We start from the raw sequence: 23,634 nt of genomic DNA, 5'->3' as shown, positions 1-23,634 counted from the left end.
GAGCCTGAACACTTGTAACATGAAGCCACCAGAGGAGGAGTCCTCAGACCACTAATGGTTTCAACACCAGAACACTGTTACAGTAAAGAGAGAAACGGACACAACACCAAATGGTTCTTAATTCAATTTAACAGCCACAGTTTTCATCAATTTAAATACTTTAAAATTACAATCAATGATACATCATAATATGTATATACTGTATAATCTTCAAGTGATGGAATACATTCAGCTCACAACTTCATTTAAAAAAAAATGTAATCTAACTACAGTAGAAATGAATCCTCAAAGTCAGTGTCTCTTCCATAATATTATTTAATAATTATGTAAATCATAACTGCATCAGTAACGGAATAGTGTTAAGGAAACATCATTGTGATGTTAATTAGTCAAACTACAAAAAAAATGTATTTTCATTAACTAACACGTATTTGTCAGAGATTAAAGTTCCACCTTTTCTTTGTGAGAGATGAAGACCTGAACATTTCATCTTCATTTTGAATTATTCAAATATACCTTAGTCAGCTGATTTACTATCATCAGTATGTAAATCAGCCTCCTTGTGTGTGGCCTCATAAAGAAGTGAAGTGTGTGTGTCAGTGAGAGACAGAAGAGCTCACATCAGTTCAGCTTCAACATCAACATGTTCTCTGTAGCTCTGATACTGCTGCTGGCTGCTGGATCCTGTGAGGAGCTTTCAGTGGATTCACTCTAATACACACATTAGAAACACTGAATAGTCAGATGGATGATGGAGATAATGATGATTTGTGTTTCCACAGGTGTGAACAGTATTGATCTCATCCAGACAGAGTCAATGGTTGTGCAGCCTGGACAGTCTCTGACCATCAGCTGTCAGGTCTCTGGTTATTCTTTGACTGATAACAGCTATGCAACAGGTTGGATCAGACAGAGTGAAGGAAAACCAATGGACTGGATTTCCCATCAGTGGGGTGGAGGTAGCCTTCATCAAAATAATGCTCTGAAGAACAAGTTCAGCTACAGCAGAGACACTTCTGCTCTAACAGTGACTCTAAAAGGACAGAATGTGCAGCCTGAGGACACAGCTGTGTATTACTGTGTACGTGTAAGCTACACAGTGATGCAAACCACCAATAGACCTGCACAAATACTCAGCAACCAGCAAGACTCAACCACACACACTTTGTAAAATTAATGTAAACAAATAAATTATCCAGCAGAGTATATGTGACCAGTTACTCCCTGATAGAGAGATTGTCTATGATTAAATATATTTGAGAAATTTGTCACTACAAGGATGTGATGTTTTGTATCTCTGTAATTGTATTTAGATGCTTAGACAAGACAAGAAAAAATTATTTCCTGTTACATACAAAGAGCTGGATCAGGTAATAACATTTGAAAAAAGTAAGATAAACATACCCATTCAAATATGCAGTTTTAGTATCCAAGTAACATTTTTGTAATTTGGCCATGAAAAATATCATGTCATCTGCTCGTCAAAATTTCAAGACTAGAATCCAAGAAAATAAACATTTTGATTTCCACTTAAAGGAGAATTCCGGTCGATTTCAACACGTCACTCTGTTGTTTGTACATTTGGAGTGCTCTCAGTAGCGAGAAAAAAAAAGAAAACAATCGGTGTTGCCTACACCGTGTTATCCTCCTGCTAGAGTTAGCACCCAGGAGGCTGAAACCGGGCAAGTTTTAAACGTGCTTTCAGCCTCTTAACGTGTTCGAAATGTCATTACATGTGCCTACCATGTGAAGTGATTCCTTCCGAGTGAACACAGTGAACCTGACTGCAGTAGAGGTGAAAGAAATGCATAAAATGTGTGCTAATTCAGCTCTGTTTAGTTCCGGTGTTGAGAGGCAAGACGAGTGCTTCGGGACCGTCTACAAAGTACAACACCGAAAAGAGATACAACATTTTTTTCAAAAATAGGCATATGCACAACTAGCAGGAGACAAGTTATAATTGAGGTAAGTTTGGAGACACTACCTTAATTAATCATTAAATTAATACATATTGTTGTATCTCTTTTCGGTGTTGTACTTTGTAGACGGTCCCGAAGCACTCGTCTTGCCTCTAACACAGTGTAGGCAACACCGATTGTTTTCGTTTTTCTCGCTACTGAGAGCACTCCAAATTTAGAAACATCAGAGCTACGTGTTGAAATCGACCAGAATTCTCCTTTAAACAGTAAATATATAACAAATATTTCTCAGTTCAATATACTGTCAGAAAAATACATATTGTCTGTCCCTGTAGCATCAAACTACTGCATTTCATAGCAGAAATAGTTAACAGGTATTTGGTATGTTTTAGTTTCTTTGCTCTTGTAGAAAACTACTGATGTTAAAGTGCATCTACTTTCCATGTTCCCTTTTTAAACCTGAAGAGGGAGGTCCATGCAAAATCTTCCTTCCTTATAATCACACCATCAACAGCTCTTAAATCAGTGAGTGAGATCAAACTGGACCAGACTCCCTCTGAGGTGAAAAGACCTGGAGAGACAGTGAAGATGTCATGTATCATATCTGACATGACAGACAACTATATCCACTGGATATGACAGAGACCAGGAGAAGATCTGGAGTGGATTGGAAGCATGAGTACAGGTTCAAACTCTGCTATCTATGGCAGCCCCTTTCAAAGCCGATTCAGTTTTACTCAAGATGTTCCCAGCAGCACTCAGTACCTCGAGGTCCAGAGCCTGACAGCAGCAGATTCTGCTGTTTACTTCTGTGCTCCAGAAGACACAGTGACTGAAGACAGTGGAGCAGCTGCACAAAAACCTCAACAGATATGTGTAGTGATCATAATAACATCTGGGTTTTCTAATCAGCAGCATATACATGTGTTTATATTTTAGACAAATTAAATATATTATATACACATTGTCTGCAAATATTTACTGTGTTTACATAGTAAACACAGCTTTAGATTTTGTTTTATTTTTAAAAGTGAAACAAGCTGCAGAAGCTTTGGGTGAGTTGATAATACGGGTGTACCCACATACTGCATAAACATACTATTGGAATAGATTATTAACAATCAAAGACAATTTACTCATTTCATGTAATCATGCATTATCCAATTATTGTGACGCTGTTGCTACTTTAAATCAATGCTACCACTTCTCATGTTTTGAAGGAGAAAAGTCTTCAGATTGTGGGGAAATAACACTTTAAAAGTACAACAGATAGTTACCAGTTTATTGGGCTCATCTCTTTAATATAATGCAATCCAATATGGCCCAATAAGGAAGACCCAACCTTTTTTATAATACCTGTTTATAATGTAGTTTATAATGATCTGGTGTACAAATATTGACCTGCATAATGTGTACCTGTATTGTGCCTGTACTCTGTACTACTGTACTACTGTACAACAAAAGGTACAATTCTGCTCTACCTTCTCAGCATTGTCCGATAAAACCAAAGATTAGCTGTTTAGAGCATTCAATCACCCCCTGTCAGTTGCTGATATATATTGACATGATTTCTGCTTCTCTTACATAAACATGGCTGGGATCTTAATATAAGACATATTCAACTTAATTGAAACATGTCAGACAAGCATTACTTGTTTTAACTTAGAGAAATAAAAAAATAAACATTCACTTTTCATTCATCCATCAACTATACCCTCTTATTCTATGGGGTCATAGGCAGCTGGAGCCAATCCGAGGTGACATTGGGGCGAGAGGCGGCATACATCATGGACAAGTCGGCAATCAATCACAGGGCTCATTTACATTACATTTTCACAAAACAAAAACTGAATGCCAAGCCTAATCTAGTGGTATCCTCCCTGAGAGGAGGAGTCGATGCAAAACTCAGATATCTTCCACCTCTACTTATCTGACGGCAGAGAGGAGGACAGAGAACAGTGGACACACAGTTTAACATGATGGACTATAGGACAGGACTGCTGCTTTTAACTATCTGCTGGGCAGGTGAAGATTTTCACTGATCTTAATTTGAAGTTGTCTTTAAAACATTACCAAAACAGAAAAACAACTGATTATTTTCTTTATTTGACAGGTGTCGATGGTCAGACTCTGACAGAATCTGAACCAGCAGTTAAAAGGCCTGGAGAATCCCACAGATTGACCTGTACAACATCTGGATTGTCATTCAGTAGCAACTGGATGGCCTGGATCAGACAGGCTCCTGGAAAAGGACTGGAGTGGGTTGCTAATATCAGATCTGACAGTGCTAGCATCTACTACTCTCAGTCAGTCCAAGGCCGGTTTACCATCTCCAGAGACAACAGCAGAGAGCAGCTGTATCTGCAGATGAACAGTCTGAAGACTGAAGATTCTGCTGTTTATTATTGTGCTCGAGACCCACAGTGACTGGAGTTGGTTGAGCAGCTGTACAAAATCCTACAGTACTCATTCTTTCAGGCTGGTTGTGTGAGTGTGAAATATTTTTCATATAATGTATATATTTAAACATTTTATATTTCATTTGTGTTGTTTTCAGGTGGTTAAGTTGTTTTATATTCTGTAATTTTATTTTCATATATATTTTTTATTATAAATTAATAATCCTCCCTGCATTATACACAAACTTGAAAACACATTAAAAACACAATAAAGATCACTCATTGATACAAGGTCCAAAGACAGCCCAACAATCTGGTTGCTGAAATTAAACTTCTACAAATACTTTACATTTCTACAAAGTAAGACACAATACTGTCTGTAAATGATATGATGTGGAATCTATGAGAATGAAAAATAATGTTACTGTTTCTTTTATAAAATCACTAGAGGACAGTCAGTGTCTAGTTTCTCTCTCCTCTGTTACTAAAAGGAGAAACTCAGATCTGCTGTTCTCATTGATCTTAACTGACTGATACTCAAACTCTGAAATGATTCATATTGCTCTGTAATAAAAATCAATAGGTAATAAGAATGTGTCACTTTGTGAATGTTTCCACTCTTTCACATACTGCAATTTCATTAAAATTATTTCTAAGAGAAAACAGCTGAAAGTGGAGATGAGTGATGACAGCATTTAACGTTATTGTTTAGAGTGAATTTACTTGTATTGTGTATGGAGATAACTATTTTATATAAAAGAGAGTATTAATGTTTGAAGATAGAATAATAATATAGTCATTAAGGAATTATTGCTGTGTATTACCACACATGAATATCTAGACAAGAAGTGGAGACAATATTGACAGTTTAATGCAATAAAGTTATCTGTACCTAGATATGAAGAAATAAAAAATGACACGCATATTTTCACTCTGCAGATATAATAACACTGAACAAACTCTTCTATTGACTCCAGTTACACCAACATTGATTTGATCACATGTTTGATTTTATGCAAACTCAGTGACCTTCCTTGTTTCTCAGCTATAAAAACATCACATCAGGCTGTCAGTGGAGTTCACAGCACGTCAGTTTCAACATAAACCATGTTCTCTGTAGCTCTGCTGCTGCTGTTGGCAGCTGGATGTGAGTCTCTCTGGATTTGTTAAAGTCAACACTTCTTCTTTTGCATTATAACTTGATCATTTGTTACAAAACATTTTCTATTTTAACAGGTGTGAAGTGTGAACAGTTGACCCAGCCAGCCTCTGTGACTGTGCAGCCAGGTCAACGTCTGACCATCACCTGTCAGGTCTCTTATTCTCTTAGTGACTACTACACAGCTTGGATCAGACAGCCTGCAGGGAAAGGACTGGAGTGGATTAGTAGTGATACAGACGTCAAAGATTCACTGAAGAACAAGTTCAGTGTAAACTTGGACTCTTCCAGCAAGACAGTGACTCTAAATGGACAGAATGTGCAGCCTGAAGACACTGCTGTGTATTACTGTGCCAGAGAGCCACAGTAACACAAACCATCAGTAGACCTGAACAAAAACCCCTCAGAGCCTGAACACTTGTAACATGAAGCCACCAGAGGAGGAGCCCTCAGACCACTAATGGTTTCAACACCAGCTCACTGTTACAGTAAAGAGAGAAACATCTCTTTAGATTTCTAAATAGTCTAAATTAATTTAACAGCCACAGTTTTCACTAATTTAAATATCTGACATAACAATCAGTGATACATCATTGAATGTATATAACCTTTCAAGTGATGAAATCAATTCAGTGATTTAAATGAATCGGTTCTCTTCTATCATATCATTATTTACTTTTCATTAACATGTTTGTCAGAGATTCAGGTTTCACCTTTTCTTTATGTGAGAACACCTTAACATGTAATCTTGTTTTGATTCATTCAAATATACTTTAGTCAGCTGATTTACTATCATTAGTATGTAAATCAGCCTCCTTGTGTGTAGCCTCATAAAGAAGTGAAGTGTGTGTGTGTCAGTGAGAGACAGAAGAGCTCACATCAGTTCAGCTTCAACATCACCATGTTCTCTGTAGCTCTGATACTGCTGCTGGCTGCTGGATCCTGTGAGGAGCTTTCAGTGGATTCACTCTAATACACACATTAGAAATATTAAATAGTCAGATGAATGATGGAGATAATGTTGATTTGTGTTTCCACAGGTGTGAACAGTATTGATCTCATCCAGACAGACTCAATGGTTGTTCAGCCTGGACAGTCTCTGACCATCAGCTGTCAGGTCTCTGGTTATTCTTTGACTGATGACAGCTATGCAACAGGTTGGATCAGACAGAGTGAAGGAAAACCAATGGACTGGATTTCCTATCAGTGGGGAACAAGTGGCCTTCGTCAAAATGATGCTCTGAAGAACAAGTTCAGCTACAGCAGAGACACTTCTGCTCTAACAGTGACTCTAAAAGGACAGAATGTGCAGCCTGAGGACACAGCTGTGTATTACTGTGTACGTTACCCCACAGTGATACAAACCATCAACAGACTGCACAAATACCCAGCAACCAGCAAGACTCAACCACACACACATGTTCTAAATGTGGACATTAATAAAGACAGCATTCTCTAATGAGTTGATGAAATGAATGTTTATGGAATTCAAACTAACTACATGTAAACACTATTACACAAAATCATATTCATAAATACAAACCATGCATGTTATAATGACAAAGCGAGATGATAATAAAGCAATTTTCAGAAATGCTTTCAATGTTAGTGATCAGACTAAAAATGTAGTTTATGTTTTTGTGAATGCTCTCATTTGCTGCCTATTATGTTCCAAGTGACTAATGAGAAACAGAGCCTTGATAACAAGATAATTCATAATTTAATACATGTATGTTAATGTGTCAGATGTCATTTGTGTATATTAGAATACATACATGGTTGTGGTGTTAATATTGAAAAACATTTCACACAAATTAAAACATGTCAGACAAACATTAAAACAGCTGACTTGGATGGTTGACTCTTGCATATTCATTTCCTAGTTTCATTAAATATCTCCAGTCCAGATGTTTCCTCCCTGTGAGGAGGAGTTAATGCAAAACCCAGATATCTTCCACCTCTACTTATCTGAGTGCAGAGAGGAGGACAGAGAACAGTGGACACACAGTTTAACATGATGGACTATAGGACAGGACTGCTGCTTTTAACTATCTGCTGGGCAGGTGAAGATTTTCACTGATCTTGATTAAACATAGTTTTGATTTTGTAACAACGACATTCGACATTCACATTCATGTTATTTTATATCTTGACAGGTGTTGATGGTCAGACTCTGACAGACAAAACCAGCTTTTAAAAGACCTGGAGAATCCCACAGATTGACCTGTACAGCCTCTGGATTAACATTCAGCGGCTACTGGATGGCCTGGGTCAGACAGGCTCCTAGAAAAGGACTGGAGTGGATTGCGAGTATCTACAATAGTGCTAACATCTACTACTCTCAATCAGTTCAATGCCGGTTTACCGTCTCCAGAGACGACAGCAGAGAGCAGCTGTATCTGCAGATGAACAGTCTGAAGACTGAAGATTCTGCTGTTTATTATTGTGCTCGAGAGCCACAGTGACTGGAGTTGGTTGAGCAGCTGTACAAAATCCTACAGTATTCTTACTGGGCTGATGAAGCCAAATAATGAAAATTATATATGAATGTAATATTTATATCACATATTTTATACATTATATTTTTAATATTACTACTTTTTTCTAAGTTTCACCCCCTAATTTTTACATTAGAAAGATAATTAATTACCCTTTGTCTCATCATTATTTAACGTCCTGCTTTCCTGAGAAATATTATTACTCAACATTAAACACACAAAAACACAATAAAGATCACTTGTTGGTAAAAGTGCCAAAAACATCACAACGATCTGGTTGCTTAAATTAAACTACTTCAACTCCTGCAGTAAGAAACATTTCTTGTCTTTCCTCATCCTCCCTGGGCTGATAAACTCTGCACTGTCTCACATGACTAATGTCCTCAGGTCAAGTCATTCAAAATGAGACAACACAGACATTTGAGTATGATTGTTGTTTGACTTGTAGAATTGTGAATAAAAACAAGTAAAAACCATGCTGCATGGTATTTGACATATGATTTTATTTCTGACATAACCACACACATATGAAAGTACAATATGTTGTTTATTACAGAAGAGTAACTTGTAAATTGATGAACTACAATAGTTTTCATCTATGTTAAAGGATTTAGTTTTTTGCATTTTGTCACGTTTCAGTTCCTGAGCAGCTGTTTTCCTCTAAAAGGCTCCAAGTTTCTCTGTATGTCTGTTTCTTTAAACATCTGCAAACACTGAAACCATTAAAAGTCTTTTATTAAAAACTGCAAAATATATTACTATTCACATGATTCTGGCTGCTGTCAATGTCTTTATTTTTGCACCAAATACAGTCAGTAACCAAATATATGAAAAAATAAATGCAGGTAGCAGCTACTACACAGCTTGGATCAGACAGCATGCAGGGAAAGGACTGGAGTGATTGTACATGGTGGTGTTGCATCCACCAAACTACAAAGATTCACTGAAGAACAAGTTCAGTATTGAATTAAGACTCTCCCAGTGACTCATCAGTAGACCTGAACAAAAACCCCTCAGAGCCTGAACACTTGTAACATGAAGCCACCAGAGGAGGAGCCCTCAGACCACTAATGGTTTCAACACCAGCTCACTGTTACATTAAAGGATGAAACAGTCTTTAGATTTTTTTTAAATGGTGATTTATCTACAGTACGGTATAAATGAATCCTCAAAAAGTCAGTTTCTCTTTCATAACATCGTTATTTCTTTTCATTAACAAGCTAAAATGTGTTTGTCAGAGAACCAATTTCCACAATTCCACCACTACTCCTAGTCTTGTCAAGAGAACCATCTGGAAGGGCTTTGAAACTGAACTTGCCATTCAAAACTCTTTTCTTTATCCATTTCTGCTCAAGGGTTGTTTCTGCTAGCCACCCACAACATTACTGTGCATCACATCCTGGTTTCCCAAAACTAAAGAGCGTCCCGAGGCCCAAATCACAAAATGTGCATGCATTAATCCTACATCAAAAACAACTAGTTGTGTTAAAAGCGTTTGCGTTAACTCTTTATTATGGAGTTAATTTTGACAGCCCTAGTTTAAATACTTGGAGGTTTCAATCACTGATACATCATTGTCTATACTCCCACAAGACAGACTGAATTACACTTTTAGAAATCGTTTAACATGAATTTACCTTATTTGGGTGATTATGTAGAAATACAGCTGAATTTTCTTCAAAAGTTTAATTTTGTACTCTGAATTTTAATAGTTTAAAAATTGATGTTTGGTACCTATTTTATATAAAAAGTATTATTAATGTTTGAAGATAGAATAATGATATAGTCATTAAGGAATTATTGTTGTGTATTAACACAAATGAAAATCTAGAAAATAAGTGGAGAGAATATTGACAGTTTAATGCAATAAAGTTATCTGTACCTAGATATGAAGAAATCAAAAATGACACGCACATTTTCTCTCTGCAGATATAATAACACTGAACAAACTCTTCTATTGACTCCAGTTACACCAACATTGATTTGATCACATGTTTGATTTTATGCAAACTCAGTGACCTTCCTTGTTTCTCAGCTATAAAAACATCACATCAGGCTGTCAGTGGAGTTCACAGCACGTCAGTTTCAACATAAACCATGTTCTCTGTAGCTCTGCTGCTGCTGTTGGCAGCTGGATGTGAGTCTCTCTGGATTTGTTAAAGTCAACAGTTCTTTTGCATTATAACTTGATCATTTGTTACAAAACATTTTCTTTTTTAACAGGTGTGAAGTGTGAACAGTTGACCCAGCCAGCCTCTGTGACTGTGCAGCCAGGTCAACGTCTGACCATCACCTGTCAGGTCTCTTATTCTCTTAGTGACTACTACACAGCTTGGATCAGACAGCCTGCAGGGAAAGGACTGGAGTGGATTAGTAGTGATACAGACGTCAAAGATTCACTGAAGAACAAGTTCAGTGTAAACTTGGACTCTTCCAGCAAGACAGTGACTCTAAATGGACAGAATGTGCAGCCTGAAGACACTGCTGTGTATTACTGTGCCAGAGAGCCACAGTAACACAAACCATCAGTAGACCTGAACAAAAACCCCTCAGAGCCTGAACACTTGTAACATGAAGCCACCAGAGGAGGAGCCCTCAGACCACTAATGGTTTCAACACCAGCTCACTGTTACAGTAAAGAGAGAAACATCTCTTTAGATTTCATAAATAGTTCTAAATTTAATTTAACAGCCACAGTTTTCACTAATTTAAATACCTTGAAATTACAATCAATGATACATCATTATATGTATAATCTTCAAGTGATGGAATAAATTCAGCTCACAACTTCTTAAAGGTTGTGATCTAACTACAGTATAAATTAGTCCTTAAGTTTCTCTTCCATAATATTATCTTTAAATGGAAAGCATAACTGCATAAGTAACTAAATCACTAGTCTTTAGCTAACTTCAGTGTGATGTTAATTAGTCAAACCAAAGGAAAAATTCTTTTCATTACCAAAGTGTGTTTGTCAGAGATTCCCCCTTCTCTTTGTGTGAGTGTATGTTTATGGAGTTCCCTGAATGGTAGAGGCATTTATTGTTACTGGTAGACGGAGGAAAAGTTGAGAATTTTAATGTATCAGTGTCAATCTCATGTGATTTCCACTGCAGGAGATATCAATATAGAAGAGACTTAGAGAAAGTTGATTTTCTCTCAATACAAGATGCATATAACACATTTTCATAGGATATATGTTTGTGTATTGTGAAGCCTAGAAAAGATGGGGACATTTTTCCTGTTCAATGCAATGTGATTGAAAATAACATCTGATAACTACATTTTAACAGCAGCTATACATCTCTTCACAAATAGGATGACATTTCCCTTTTGGAATTTGGCCAATATGAAAGAAGCTCTAAACTGCTAAACCGTGGGTTAAAGATTGTCAAGGTAGAACATTGTAGTTGTTTATGTCCCATTATTTTCTATCAGTCCAGAAATTAGTTTTCAGGACTTTGATATTTCACAGTTTCCTCTGCTGTTGTAGAGATACTCTAATTATGGAAATGTATCTGTGTGACATGTTCCCATTTTAAACCTGTAGAGGGAGGTCTATGCAAACTCTTCCTCTCTTATAAACACACCATCAGCAACTTGTGCCAGAACACCGAGGCAGTTTAATATATTTCTGAAACACTCAGATCAGAAAGCACTGAACACAGTGTTTCTCACAGAATGGAAAATACCGTTATCTGGAGTTTATTATTTGTAGTTACTATTCATGGTGAGAAAATCAATTCTGCAATACTTCCTTAGTGAATGTCTAACCTGTGACTTACAAGTCTGTTAGACAATGATCACTTTTTTATCAACTTACAGGAGTTTGGAGTGAGATCAAACATGACCAGTCTCCCTCTGAGGTAAAAAGACCTGGAGAGACAGTGAAGATGTCATGTATCATATCTGGTTATAGCATGACAAGCTACTATATTCACTGGATACGACAGAGACCAGGAGAAGCTCTGGAGTGGATTGGGAGGATGAATGCAGGTTCTAACTCTGCTAGCTATGGCAGCTCCTTTCAAAGCCGTTTCATCATGACTGAAGATGTTCCCAGCAGCACTCAGTACCTCGAGGTCCAGAGCCTGACAGCAGCAGATTCTGCTGTTTACTTCTGTACTCGAAGAGACACAGTGACTGAAGACAGTGGAGCAGCTGCACAAAAACCTCCACAGACAACAAACAGCAATGTGATCTTAAGCATCTGATGTTTTTACCACCTAAGCACTTCGATATATCCACATTAGATTTCCATAATATTTTACTGTACGAGTACATATTTCTTTTCATTATGATGTAACATACCTCACAGTAATAGACAGAGTTCCTTCAACGGTCAAAGCATTATCTACTGTAAAACTAAATTGCAAAAGTAATATTCATAGGTAAAAGCCATGATGTTATAATGGTATTAAATGGTGAAATGACAATAAAGTAATTGAAACAAAGTCTTGAAAACAAGATTAATTATGATTCAACAAGTTTGAATTAACGTTGTATGTTACTGTACTGTGTCAGATCTCATTTGTGTATTAATATAATAACTGTGGTTGTGGTGTTAATATTAATAAACATTTTACACAAATTATAACATGTCAAACAAAGGTCAAAACAGCTGACTTGGAGGATTGACTCTGACTCACTTTCATTAAATATCTCCAGTCCAGATGTTTCCTCCCTGTGAGGAGGAGTCAATGCAAAACTCAGATATCTTCCACCTCTACTTATCTGAGTGCAGAGAGGAGGACAGAGAACAGTGGACACACAGTTTAACATGATGGACTATAGGACAGGACTGCTGCTTTTAACTCTCTGCTGGGCAGGTGAAGATTTTCGCTGATCTTAATCTTACATATCTTTTATTTGGTTTTTTTCATACAATGTTTTTCATCATCTTGACAGGTGTTGATGGTCAGACTCTGACACAATCTGAACCAGTGGTTAAAAGACCTGGAGAATCTCACAGATTGACCTGTACAGCCTCTGGGTTGGATGTTAATGGCTACTGGATGCACTGGATCAGACAGGCTCCTGGAAAAGGACTGGAATGGATCGCTTACATTAGCAGTGACAGTAGCGGCATCCGGTACTCTCAGTCAGTCCAAGGCCGGTTTACCATCTCCAGAGACAACAACAGAAAGCAGCTGTATCTGCAGATGAACAGTCTGAAGACTGAAGATTCTGCTGTTTATTATTGTGCTCGACAGCCACAGTGACTGGAGTTGGTTGAGCAGCTGTACAAAATCCTACATTACTCATTCTTTCAGGCTGGTAGTGCACAAGTTTGAAATGTTTTTAATTAAATGTATATATTTAAACATTTTATATTACATTTTTCATAATATTTATGTATTTATTTATTTTTATATTAGCTTTTGTTGTTTTGAGGTTGTTAAGTTGTTTAATATGCTGTGATTTACTTGAAATGTTTTTAAAATGAAGTAATAATCCTCCCTGTATTATACACATTCCTGAAAACACATTAAAAACAGAAAAAGATCACTTATTGATACAAGGTCCAAAGACAGCCCAACAATCTGGTTGCTGAAATTAAACTTCAACAAATACTTTACATTTCTACAAAGTAAGACACAATACTGTCTGTCAAGAAAGTGGAAAATAAAGCAAGTCATAATATGGAAGTTAAAAAATAATGTTGCCATTTCTTTCATAAAATCACTAGAGGACAGTCAGTGTCTAGTTTCTCTCTCCTCTGTTACTAAAAGGAGAAACTCAGATCTGCTGTTCTCATTGATCTTAACTGACTGATACTCAAACTCTGAAATGATTCATATTGCTCTGTAATAAAATCAATAGGTAAATAAGAATATGTCACTCTTTCCTTCACATACTGTAGTTTTATTAAAATCATTTCTAAAAGAAAACAGCTGAAAGTGAAGACAGCATTAACTGTTATTGTTTACATACAAAGTGAATTCACTTGTATCATGCATGGAGATAACTATTTTATATTAAAGGATTTTTAGTTTGAAGAAAGTCTGGAAAATATGTGGATATAATATTGACAGTTTAAAGTTATCTGTATCTGGATATGAAGAAAACAAAAAATCCAGGCATATTTTCTCTCTGCAGATATAATAACACTGAACAAACTCTTCTATTGACTCCAGTTAGACCAACATTGATGCTTCACATGTTTGATTTTATGCAAACTCAGTGACCTTCCTTGTTTCTCAGCTATAAAAACATCACATCAGGCTGTCAGTGGAGTTCACAGCACGTCAGTTTCAACATAAACCATGTTCTCTGTAGCTCTGCTGCTGCTGTTGGCAGCTGGATGTGAGTCTCTCTGGATTTGTTAAAGTCAACAATTCTTCTTTTGCATTATAACTTGATCATTTGTTACAAAACATTTTCTTTTTTAACAGGTATGAAGTGTGAACAGTTGACCCAGCCAGCCTCTGTAACTGTGCAGCCAGGTCAACGTCTGACCATCACCTGTCAGGTCTCTTATTCTGTTAGCAGCTACTACACAGCTTGGATCAGACAGCCTGCAGGGAAAGGACTGGAGTGGATTGGAATGAAACATACTGGAGCTTCATACTACAAAGATTCACTGAAGAACAAGTTCAGTATCGACTTAGAGACTTCCAGCAACACAGTGACTCTAAATGGACAGAATGTGCAGCCTGAAGACACTGCTGTGTATTACTGTGCCAGATACACACACTGGTTAAAGTTACCAGAGGACCTCTACAAAAACCTTAAAGAACGTTTTTTTTTTTTTTTTTTGTACAAAGACCAACAGGAGGCAGTAGGAGACCTAAAATAATAATGGCAGTAAGAGTATAAAACAAAGAGGCACACAATGACAGCAGCAGATGATGTTGGGGTTTTTGACTTCCTGTTTTATTTTTACCAACAATGTAATGATTAATAACTGACTGAGTTATAGTTTTATTGAGACTGTTGATGTCTGAATGTATTTTTCTCTGTTATAAGTTTTGTAAAGAATACGAACATTCAATTTAAGATATTGTGAGAAATAATAATCACAAACTGTGTAATACAGTGTGTAAAACTGGGTAGCACTTGTTGTCATTCATACATACATTTGAATTATCAAAATTTTCAAAATCAAAAGTTTCCCAAGTATCCTTTATTGGGCTTTTACATGCTCACACTACTTAGATTATGGAAATAACAGAATATCTTAATATGTATATATTTTGACGACACAAATGTACATAACGAACAGCCAATTAGTGCATTGAACAAATCAATTATTTGATGTGCAAAATAAATGCCCAAGACAACTATACTATATACTATCTACTACATATCTAAAACATTTTGTTTTGGTGCCAAATAACAATTAAAGATCAATGCTCACCTTGAATCACTTAAGTAAAGAATGCCAATCCAAGAACAGTCTGACTTATGGACTCAGCAGGGACGTCACTAGGATTGAAAGACAGGGGGGGCTTAGCCCCCAGGGTATTTGTAACTTGCGTTTGCAAAATCTTTGTACTCACATGTTTTGTTACTATATTAGAGCTACACTTATGTCAACAACCAGCCAAGAAACCAATATGTTAACAAGTAAAAAGTGACAGACATATCCTTTTCTTCCATTTCTACTCTGTTCCTTCTGTCTTATCCTTTAAGATAAAAAAAAACCCTGATGTTAATTTCATGACTTCGAAATGCAAATTGGTCACATGAAACAACATCCAAAATGTCCAAAAACTGACAGAGGCCAGACAGCTAATAAGTTGGTAAGTTAAACAAATATGACAAATAGCAGTACAAGAAAAAGAAAAAAATAGGCATAATAGGCATCACTGCATATTTTATCATGTAAGCTGTTGATACGGATTCTATGTGGCTACTGTCTAAATCAGGTTACAATAACCTGATGGCGGAAGGAATAAAAGATTTGGAGTAACATTTACTGTATGTAGGATTGCTTTCATTTTATTTTCACATGTGTACCTGTGGGCATGTCCTCATCTTTAGCCTAGCCTTAGGCAACATCTACATATGTATTTAATTTATCACAGCCAATGAATGAAGAAAGTTAAATTGGTTAGAATATAGCTAGCATATATAATAAATATAATGAAATAATTTAGTTTAGGCTATGCATAGTGCCTAGGTGTGATGCCCAGCAATGTGTGGTCACATTATGTGGTTTAATAATGTATATTTTGAATAGTTGGCATATGTATATTGCTTTATAAGGGCCTCATTTCTTTCATTTGGTGTAAATTCATTTTGTAAGCTGTATTCCAAATTTCCACCACAAGGGGGCCTCGCCTCCCAGTGATACGGCATATTGTGGCTGTAGCCGACTCTCGTCTTTAGTCTGGCAGAAGCGAGAGAAGGAAACGCAATACCTGTTGCCGGTCTCATCATTTTCCTGTTCTTTTCAGGTTAGTCGCTAGCAAAAAACACACATATGTTGTCAAAATAATGTCAGTACCCAGTATGAATGCTTTTCCGTGTTTTATACTGGATGAAGATTGTAGTTAGAAGGTATTTAGATGAACACAGAGTAACGTGGTCGGAATGCTACAGCTAAAGCCGAGCAAGCTAGCTTCACTTACAGAACGTGTGTGTCACGTCGGGTATATTGTCCTATTTTGAGGCCCCTATGTGATTTTATTTCGCAAAGCCCTGTCATGTTAAATGCTGTTGAAGCAAGTGTGTGTTTGAAATACTGTTAAGATGTATAGAGTTAACTTTTGCTTGTGTAATGTCTCACGCCAGCTGGACTATTTTGTTAATAGAATTAACAGCATTCTGCTAATATGTTAGCATTCAGTGTGCGTCTGGAATCTTATTTCTAAGGAGTAACGTTGCAGTTATTAGTTATTAGTACAGTTAGGAAAGCTGTAAGCAGCAGACCAAAGAAGTTTGGGAAAAAGTGTATTTTACTTTCATTTGGATATGAAGACAAACAGCACCCATGGATTCTGAAAATGATGTTTATTTGGGGAACTGAATTCAAGTTATGTAGTGATTATGGTAATTTGATGATGTTCTTATGAGAAGGAATGTGAAATTGAGAACATATTTAAAGTACATGTTTATGTGTAAAATAAAGTCTGGCAGAAGCGAGAGAAGGAAACGCAATACCTGTTGCCGGTCTCATCATTTTCCTGTTTTTTTCAGAACGACACTTTAATCTGACAACAGGCCTCACGCCTGGGGCCTGTTACATAGGCCTGCCAACAAATGCTTATTGTTACAAAACAATCCTTAAACCTATAGACCACTACTGACCTTAATCACACTGGCTCCCTCAGAATTAACTGCTCTGCCAATCTCCTGCTTCTTTCTCTCTGCTAAAATATCTTCCAATATCCATCTCATCTGCTCAATGAATTGAAGGATACAACGGTACAATAGCATTAACAGGGACCCGATGACTTTAGTTTTCAATGACAACAACATTCTATGGGGATTGATATTGTCTTAGAATATGCCTACTATAGACATAGGCTATATTACTGGCAATGAATAAAAGAGTTGTGATTAGCTTGCTAAGTTAACCATTTCTTGTATTTCGCTCGTTCACTCTAGCTAGACTATAGTTTTCCATAGCAAAGCAAAATATCCCCTTTCCTTTACCTCAAGAAAATGTAGCTAAAGGTAAGCAGGTCATTAAAAACAACTTACAATTTCACTCTGTATCACACTAGGTGTAATCAATCTTCCTTTCACCATTAGCGTGTACCGGTGTGTGTGTGTGTGTGTGTGTGTTTGTGTGTGTGTGTGTGTGGGGGGGGGGGGGGGGGCATAGCGAGTTCAGACCAAAGAGTAGCGATGAGATGAGATGAATCCCCCAGTTACTTGCAACGCGCCGGTCTGCAACACTCTGAAAGCTGCTAGTTCATACCAATGCAACGAGACGGTGCGGTGCATCATCTTGATAGCACAACGACTCTCTGTACTTCTGTCTAACTTCGGACATAAATCGAATTGTTATTGTTGTTCTTATTATTATTTAGGGGGGCTTAGGGACATTTTGGGGTAGCTTCAGCCCCCCTAAAATAGGCCTAACAATGTCCCTGGGACTCAGAGAAAACATTTAACACCCACATTAAGACATTCTTAAAATCAGCCAACTATCACGTTAACAGAATAGTTAATAGACATTTTGTGGTTGTTTGAGAATCAGATGAGAAAATCAATGTACTTCTAATATGTGTCTGCATTACACTTTCTTTCCTTCAATAAAATAAATGGTCATAATAGTCTTGACTACATGTTACAGGACAGTTCATCCTTCTTTTATAGCCTGTCAGTGTCCTTCTCTATGCAAAGTGAACTTCCTCACAGTCTGCTATAAAGACTTGATATCATGCAGCAGAAATAAGAAGCTCCCATCTGATCACCTTCAATACCAACCATGTTCTCTGTAGCTCTGATACTGCTGCTGGCTATTGGCTTGGAAAACCAATGGACTGGATTATCCATCGGTGGGGTGGAGGAGACTTTTACCGAAATAATGCTCTGAAGAACAAGTTCCTTTACCACACACACACGTCTACTAGCTCGGTGACATTAACAGGAGTGAATCTGCAGCCTGAGGACACAGCTGTGTATTACTGTGTACGTTACCCCACAGTGATACAAACCACCAACAGACCTACACAAATACCCAGCAACCATCATGTGACTCAAACACAAATTTACATGAGCTTGCTATGGATAAAAGCATCAAATGTAATGTAATCATTCATTCTTCAGTTCAACTTAACATGTACCATACAAACGGCCTTTATTTATGGATGAATGATAGAACGGTAACACTTTATAACAATGGGACTGAAAATCTTTGTGACCCCTCAAATAAAAATATTGTCAAGTAGTAAGTTAGTAAAAAGTAAAATTCATAAATATCCTACTTGGGTGAGCATTGTTCTCAGGTGTTACTGTTTAAGTGCCTTATGTTGTTGTGAATACAGCAACCATAAAAATGCATCTGCAGTATACTGTATTTTGTGTCAATGTAGTGACCTCAGTATTATTTTGCCAACCCACTCCTCAAATTCTCAATACATTTAATTTTATGCCACCATTAATCATATCTTATTTGTCAATGTTAAAGATGGACCAGGTCAGCACTTTATTTGAAGGGCCACAAACATGATGAAGTAATGGATGATGCATTTTTATTTAACCATGATTACAACACTACAGGTTTTCTGAATATATGTACACTGCTGTGACTGGTCAGTTCTTTGAAGAAGACATGAACATCATTAATAAATCAGAAATCTTGATGATTCAAATACCTTTATTGATGCATTAATTAACGTATTGTTCCTGCATTAAGTCATGCATGATATACTATTAATCTTTGTACATTACTGAAGTACTACATGAATTAATTCATGCTTTTTCATGCATGAATTCACGACAATTCATCTACCATAATTATAAAGTGTAACCGATAGAACAATACAAAACCAAAAGTGCTCTTGTCCTGAATGTGATATTGTATCTAACATAGAATGACAAGCAACTATTATTAAAAAATTAACAAATAATAAATTATACAAACTATAACACTGCTGGTTTAGGAGCCACTCCCTCCCCATTGTATCCTGATGCAAATCTTCAGTGTGTGCAGTGTACTTCTGTCCTGCTGACTGCTCTTGTTCTTTGTGTGGAGCATCAGATGTCACATCTCCAGCCTCAGGATGATGAACACACTCACTCTTCTGCTGGTTGCTCTCTCTCTGCCCTGCCCCAGAAAACTTCCCAGATGACTGTCTCACTTTCTTCTGTGGTTCCTCTCTCCTTTCATCTCATCAGGTTGTACAGGTCAAAGTATGGAGTCCATTCCTTCCAGTTCAGTAGTGAAAAAGCCTGGGGAGACTCTCAGTCTCTCCTGCAGGGGATCTGGCTTCACATTTAGCTGCTGCAGCATGCACTGGATCAGACAACCTGCAGGAGAAGGAATGGAATGGATAGGCCGTATTTACAGTGATGCTAGTAGAACAGAATATTCCAGCAGTGTGCAAGGACGAGTAGAGGTCACCAGACATAACAGCAACAGCATGGTGTATCTGAGACTGTCCAACTTAAAGCCAGAGGACTCTGCTGTGTATTACTGTGCGAAACACACAGTGGTTAAAGGAAGCAGAGGCTTGACAAAAACCTCATACAAATTATTTTCACAAATACCTCCAGGTGGCCGTAGAAGAAAATACGTCAGATTACACAAAGGAGAATATGACAGTGTCTCTAATCAAACACACAAATACATGACCACAATGGAAGCAACAGCTGATTTCGTGGTTTGTGACTTCCTGTTTTGTGATGGTTAATAATATTTGTGCTTTTTATTGTGAACAGCAGGTGTTGAGAACATATTTAGACATTTATGCATAGTATATCCAGTATATGGATGGCCATCAAATGCTGCTGAGCAGAATAAATACATACATCTAAGTGGAATTGAATAACTTGAAAATAATCTTCATCATTAAAAAAATCATAAATTAACCACATTCTGAAAGATACATGAATCATATTTTTCCAGAGATGTGTTTAGTTTCTATTTGAGGAGGAGGAGTCAATGCAAATCTCTGACCTCTTCCATCTCTACATATGTGTTGCAGAGTGAAGGACAGACACTAAATCACTGACATACACGCTGTAGACTGGATTGATGGAGTGATACAAACCACCAACAGACCTGCACAAATACCCAGCAACCAGCAAGACTCAACCACACACACTTTGTAAAACAAATCTAAACAAATAAATTATCCAGCAGGGTATAGGTGGCCGGTTATACCCTGATAGAGAGATTGTCTATGATTAAATGTATTTGAGAAATTTAATTAATTAAGAAACATGATTTCCTGTTACATACAAAGAGCTAGATCAGACAATAAAATTTGAAAATAGCAAGATAAACATACTCATTCAAATATGCAGTTTAAGTATCCAAATAACATTTTTGTAATTTGGCCATGAAAAATATCATGTCATCTACTTTTTCTAAACCTAAAGAATAGAATCCAAGAAAATAAAATGTTTGATATCACTTAAACAGTAAAACATATGAGAAATATTTCTCAGTTCAATATACTGTCAGAAAAAATACATCCTGTCTGTCCCTGTAGCATCAAACTACTGTATTTCATAGCAGAAATAGTTGACAGGTATTTGGTATTTTTTAGTTTCCCTGCTCTTGTAGAAAGCTACTGATGTTAAAGTGCATCTGCTTTCCATGTTCCCTTTTTAAACCTGAAGAGGGAGGTCCATGCAAACTCTTCCTTCCTTATAATAACACCATCAACAGCTCTTAGAACATTTATGACAGAACAACTGGGACACTTTAGAAAACTTAGAAATATTCAGATCAGAAAACACTGGATTACAGTGTTTATTACAGAATGGAAAATATGATTTCATGGAGTTTATTCTTTATAGTTACTTTTCATGGTAAGGGTAATTTCTGCTTTAACACACTGAAGACACTCTAGTGTAACTATTTAACCTCTGTGATTGATGATTATCACAATTTCTTTACTTACAGGAGTTTGGAGTGAGATCAAACTGGACCAGTCTTCCTCTGAGGTGAAAAGACCTGGAGAGACAGTGAAGATGTCATGTATCATATCTGGTTATAGCATGACAAGCAACGATATTCACTGGATACGACAGAGACCAGGAGAAGCTCTGGAGTGGATTGGGTGGATGAGTACAGGTTTAAACTCTGCTAGCTATGGCAGCTCCTTTCAAAGCCGTTTCATCATGACTGAAGATGTTCCCAGCAGCACTCAGTACCTCGAGGTCCAGAGCCTGACAGCAGCAGATTCTGCTGTTTACTTCTGTGCTCGAGAAGACACAGTGACTGAAGACAGTGGAGCAGCTGCACAAAAACCTCAACAGACGACAAACAGCAATGTGATCTTACTGTAATGACATCTGAGTTTTCTCACCACCTGAAAAGCACTTTGATATATCCACATAAAATATCTATATATTTTAAACTCACAAGTACACATTTATTTTTATAATGACGTTACATCCTCTACAGTAATAGACATAATTCTTTCAATTGTCAAACCATTATCTAAATTGCCAAAGTCTTATTCATAAGTACTAACCATGAATGTTATAATAGTATGACACAGTGAGATCAATACAAAGCAGTTGTCATAAATGATACTAGATGTTGGTGATCAGAATGAAACCGATTATTTATATTATTGTGAATGCTCTCATGTGCTGCCCATTCTGCTCACAGAGACCAATGAGAAACAGAGCCTTGATACCAAGATTAAACATAATTTAACTAATTTGAATAAACCTTGAAAAAAACAGATGTAATTTGTGTATTGTTAGAATACATGTGGCTATAGTGTTAATACTGATAAACATTTTAAACAAATTAAGACACATTAATTTCCCAGTTTCATTAAATATCTCCAGTCCAGATGTTTCCTCCCTGTGAGGAGGAGTCGATGCAAAACTCAGATATCTTCCACCTCTACTTATCTGAGTGCAGAGAGGAGGACAGAGAACAGTGGACACACAGTTTAACATGATGGACTATAGGACAGGACTGCTGCTTTTAACTCTCTGCTGGGCAGGTGAAGATTTTCATTGATATTTATTTGAAACAGTTTTAAATTCTATAACTGACATATTTCACATTTTCTTTTGTCCTGACAGGTGTTGATGGGCAGACTCTAATAGAATCTGAACCAGTGGTTAAGAGACCTGGAGAATCCCACAGATTGACCTGTACAGCCTCTGGGTTTAACTTTGGTGGCTCTTGGATGGCCTGGATCAGACAGGCTCCTGGAAAAGGACTGGAGTGGTTAGCAACTATTGAATATGATAGTGACAGAATCTACTACTCTCAGTCAGTTCAAGGCCGGTTTACCATCTCCAGAGACAACAGCAGAGAGCAGCTGTATCTGCAGATGAACAGTCTGAAGACTGAAGATTCTGCTGTTTATTATTGTGCTCGACACCCACAGTGACTGGAGTTGGTTGAGCAGCTGTACAAAATCCTTATAGATATATTCTTAGATAAAAATACAATTTTTTAGCTTTTGTGGTTTTTAATAAAATCATGAAATTGTGCCCTGAAAAAGACCACCAACAAAAATATTTTACTTTAATTTCAATTCATTGTATTTATTTAAAGGATAGCCCCTTGAGATGTAGCATATAATCAATAATGACTTCCTTACAAAACAGCAAAACAATCCTTGTCCAGGTATGAATAAAATAAATACTACATACAGCCATGTGGCATCTAAAGTGGGAGTGACAAATAATGTTAAATTTTCTTTCATAAAAACCCTAGAAGGGGTCAGTCTCAAGTTTCTCTGTCCTCTATATGGAAACACTTAGTTCTGCTTATCTCATTGATTTTGACTGACTGCCACTCAAAACTACAATTTTATACTCAGACCCTTTGAGAGCTTGCTTCACCCCAACAGAAATAGAACATTTAGATGCTGGATCATCTATGACTGATTCTTCATGTATTCATTTAGTTGTATAGTTCTCCATTTCATCATTTCAAATCAATTTCAATATAAACAGCTAGAAGACTGAAGGAGCTGCTGTTTATTATTGTGTATGTAAGCCATTGGGTTGGAAGCTGAATGGATACTGTAGTAATACTGCAATAATGCAAACATTTACTT

General features: G+C 36.9%; 1 long non-coding RNA gene and 5 gene segments (V, D, J or C); 5 read left to right on the top strand and 1 right to left on the bottom strand.

Annotated features, from left to right (window-relative positions):
- The first annotated feature begins 3,873 nt into the window (after nt 1–3,873).
- LOC116051880 lies at nt 3,874–4,397 on the top strand. The segment is given in 2 exon segments: nt 3,874–3,944; nt 4,033–4,397. Coding segments are annotated over 2 exon segments (363 nt in total).
- Nucleotides 4,398–5,327: 930 nt separating this feature from the next.
- Nucleotides 5,328–5,859, top strand: LOC116051926. The segment is given in 2 exon segments: nt 5,328–5,465; nt 5,555–5,859. Coding segments are annotated over 2 exon segments (333 nt in total).
- Nucleotides 5,860–6,378: 519 nt separating this feature from the next.
- LOC116051927 lies at nt 6,379–10,629 on the top strand. The segment is given in 2 exon segments: nt 6,379–6,421; nt 10,199–10,629. Coding segments are annotated over 2 exon segments (336 nt in total).
- Nucleotides 10,630–12,852: 2,223 nt separating this feature from the next.
- On the bottom strand, nt 12,853–22,768 carry LOC118494204. Its single transcript, XR_004896281.1, has 2 exons — nt 22,716–22,768; nt 12,853–12,950 (listed from the first exon to the last, which is right to left on the bottom strand). It is a non-coding gene; the product is annotated as an uncharacterized LOC118494204 (long non-coding RNA).
- Nucleotides 21,270–21,919, top strand: LOC116051857. The segment is given in 2 exon segments: nt 21,270–21,409; nt 21,504–21,919. Coding segments are annotated over 2 exon segments (435 nt in total).
- LOC116051883 lies at nt 22,404–23,061 on the top strand. The segment is given in 2 exon segments: nt 22,404–22,563; nt 22,646–23,061. Coding segments are annotated over 2 exon segments (363 nt in total).
- Nucleotides 23,062–23,634: the final 573 nt, after the last annotated feature.

This window comes from Sander lucioperca, chromosome 21 (genome assembly GCF_008315115.2).
Source record: "Sander lucioperca isolate FBNREF2018 chromosome 21, SLUC_FBN_1.2, whole genome shotgun sequence".
NCBI lineage: Eukaryota > Metazoa > Chordata > Actinopteri > Perciformes > Percidae > Sander > Sander lucioperca.
This window is presented reverse-complemented; position numbering and strand designations above follow the sequence as displayed.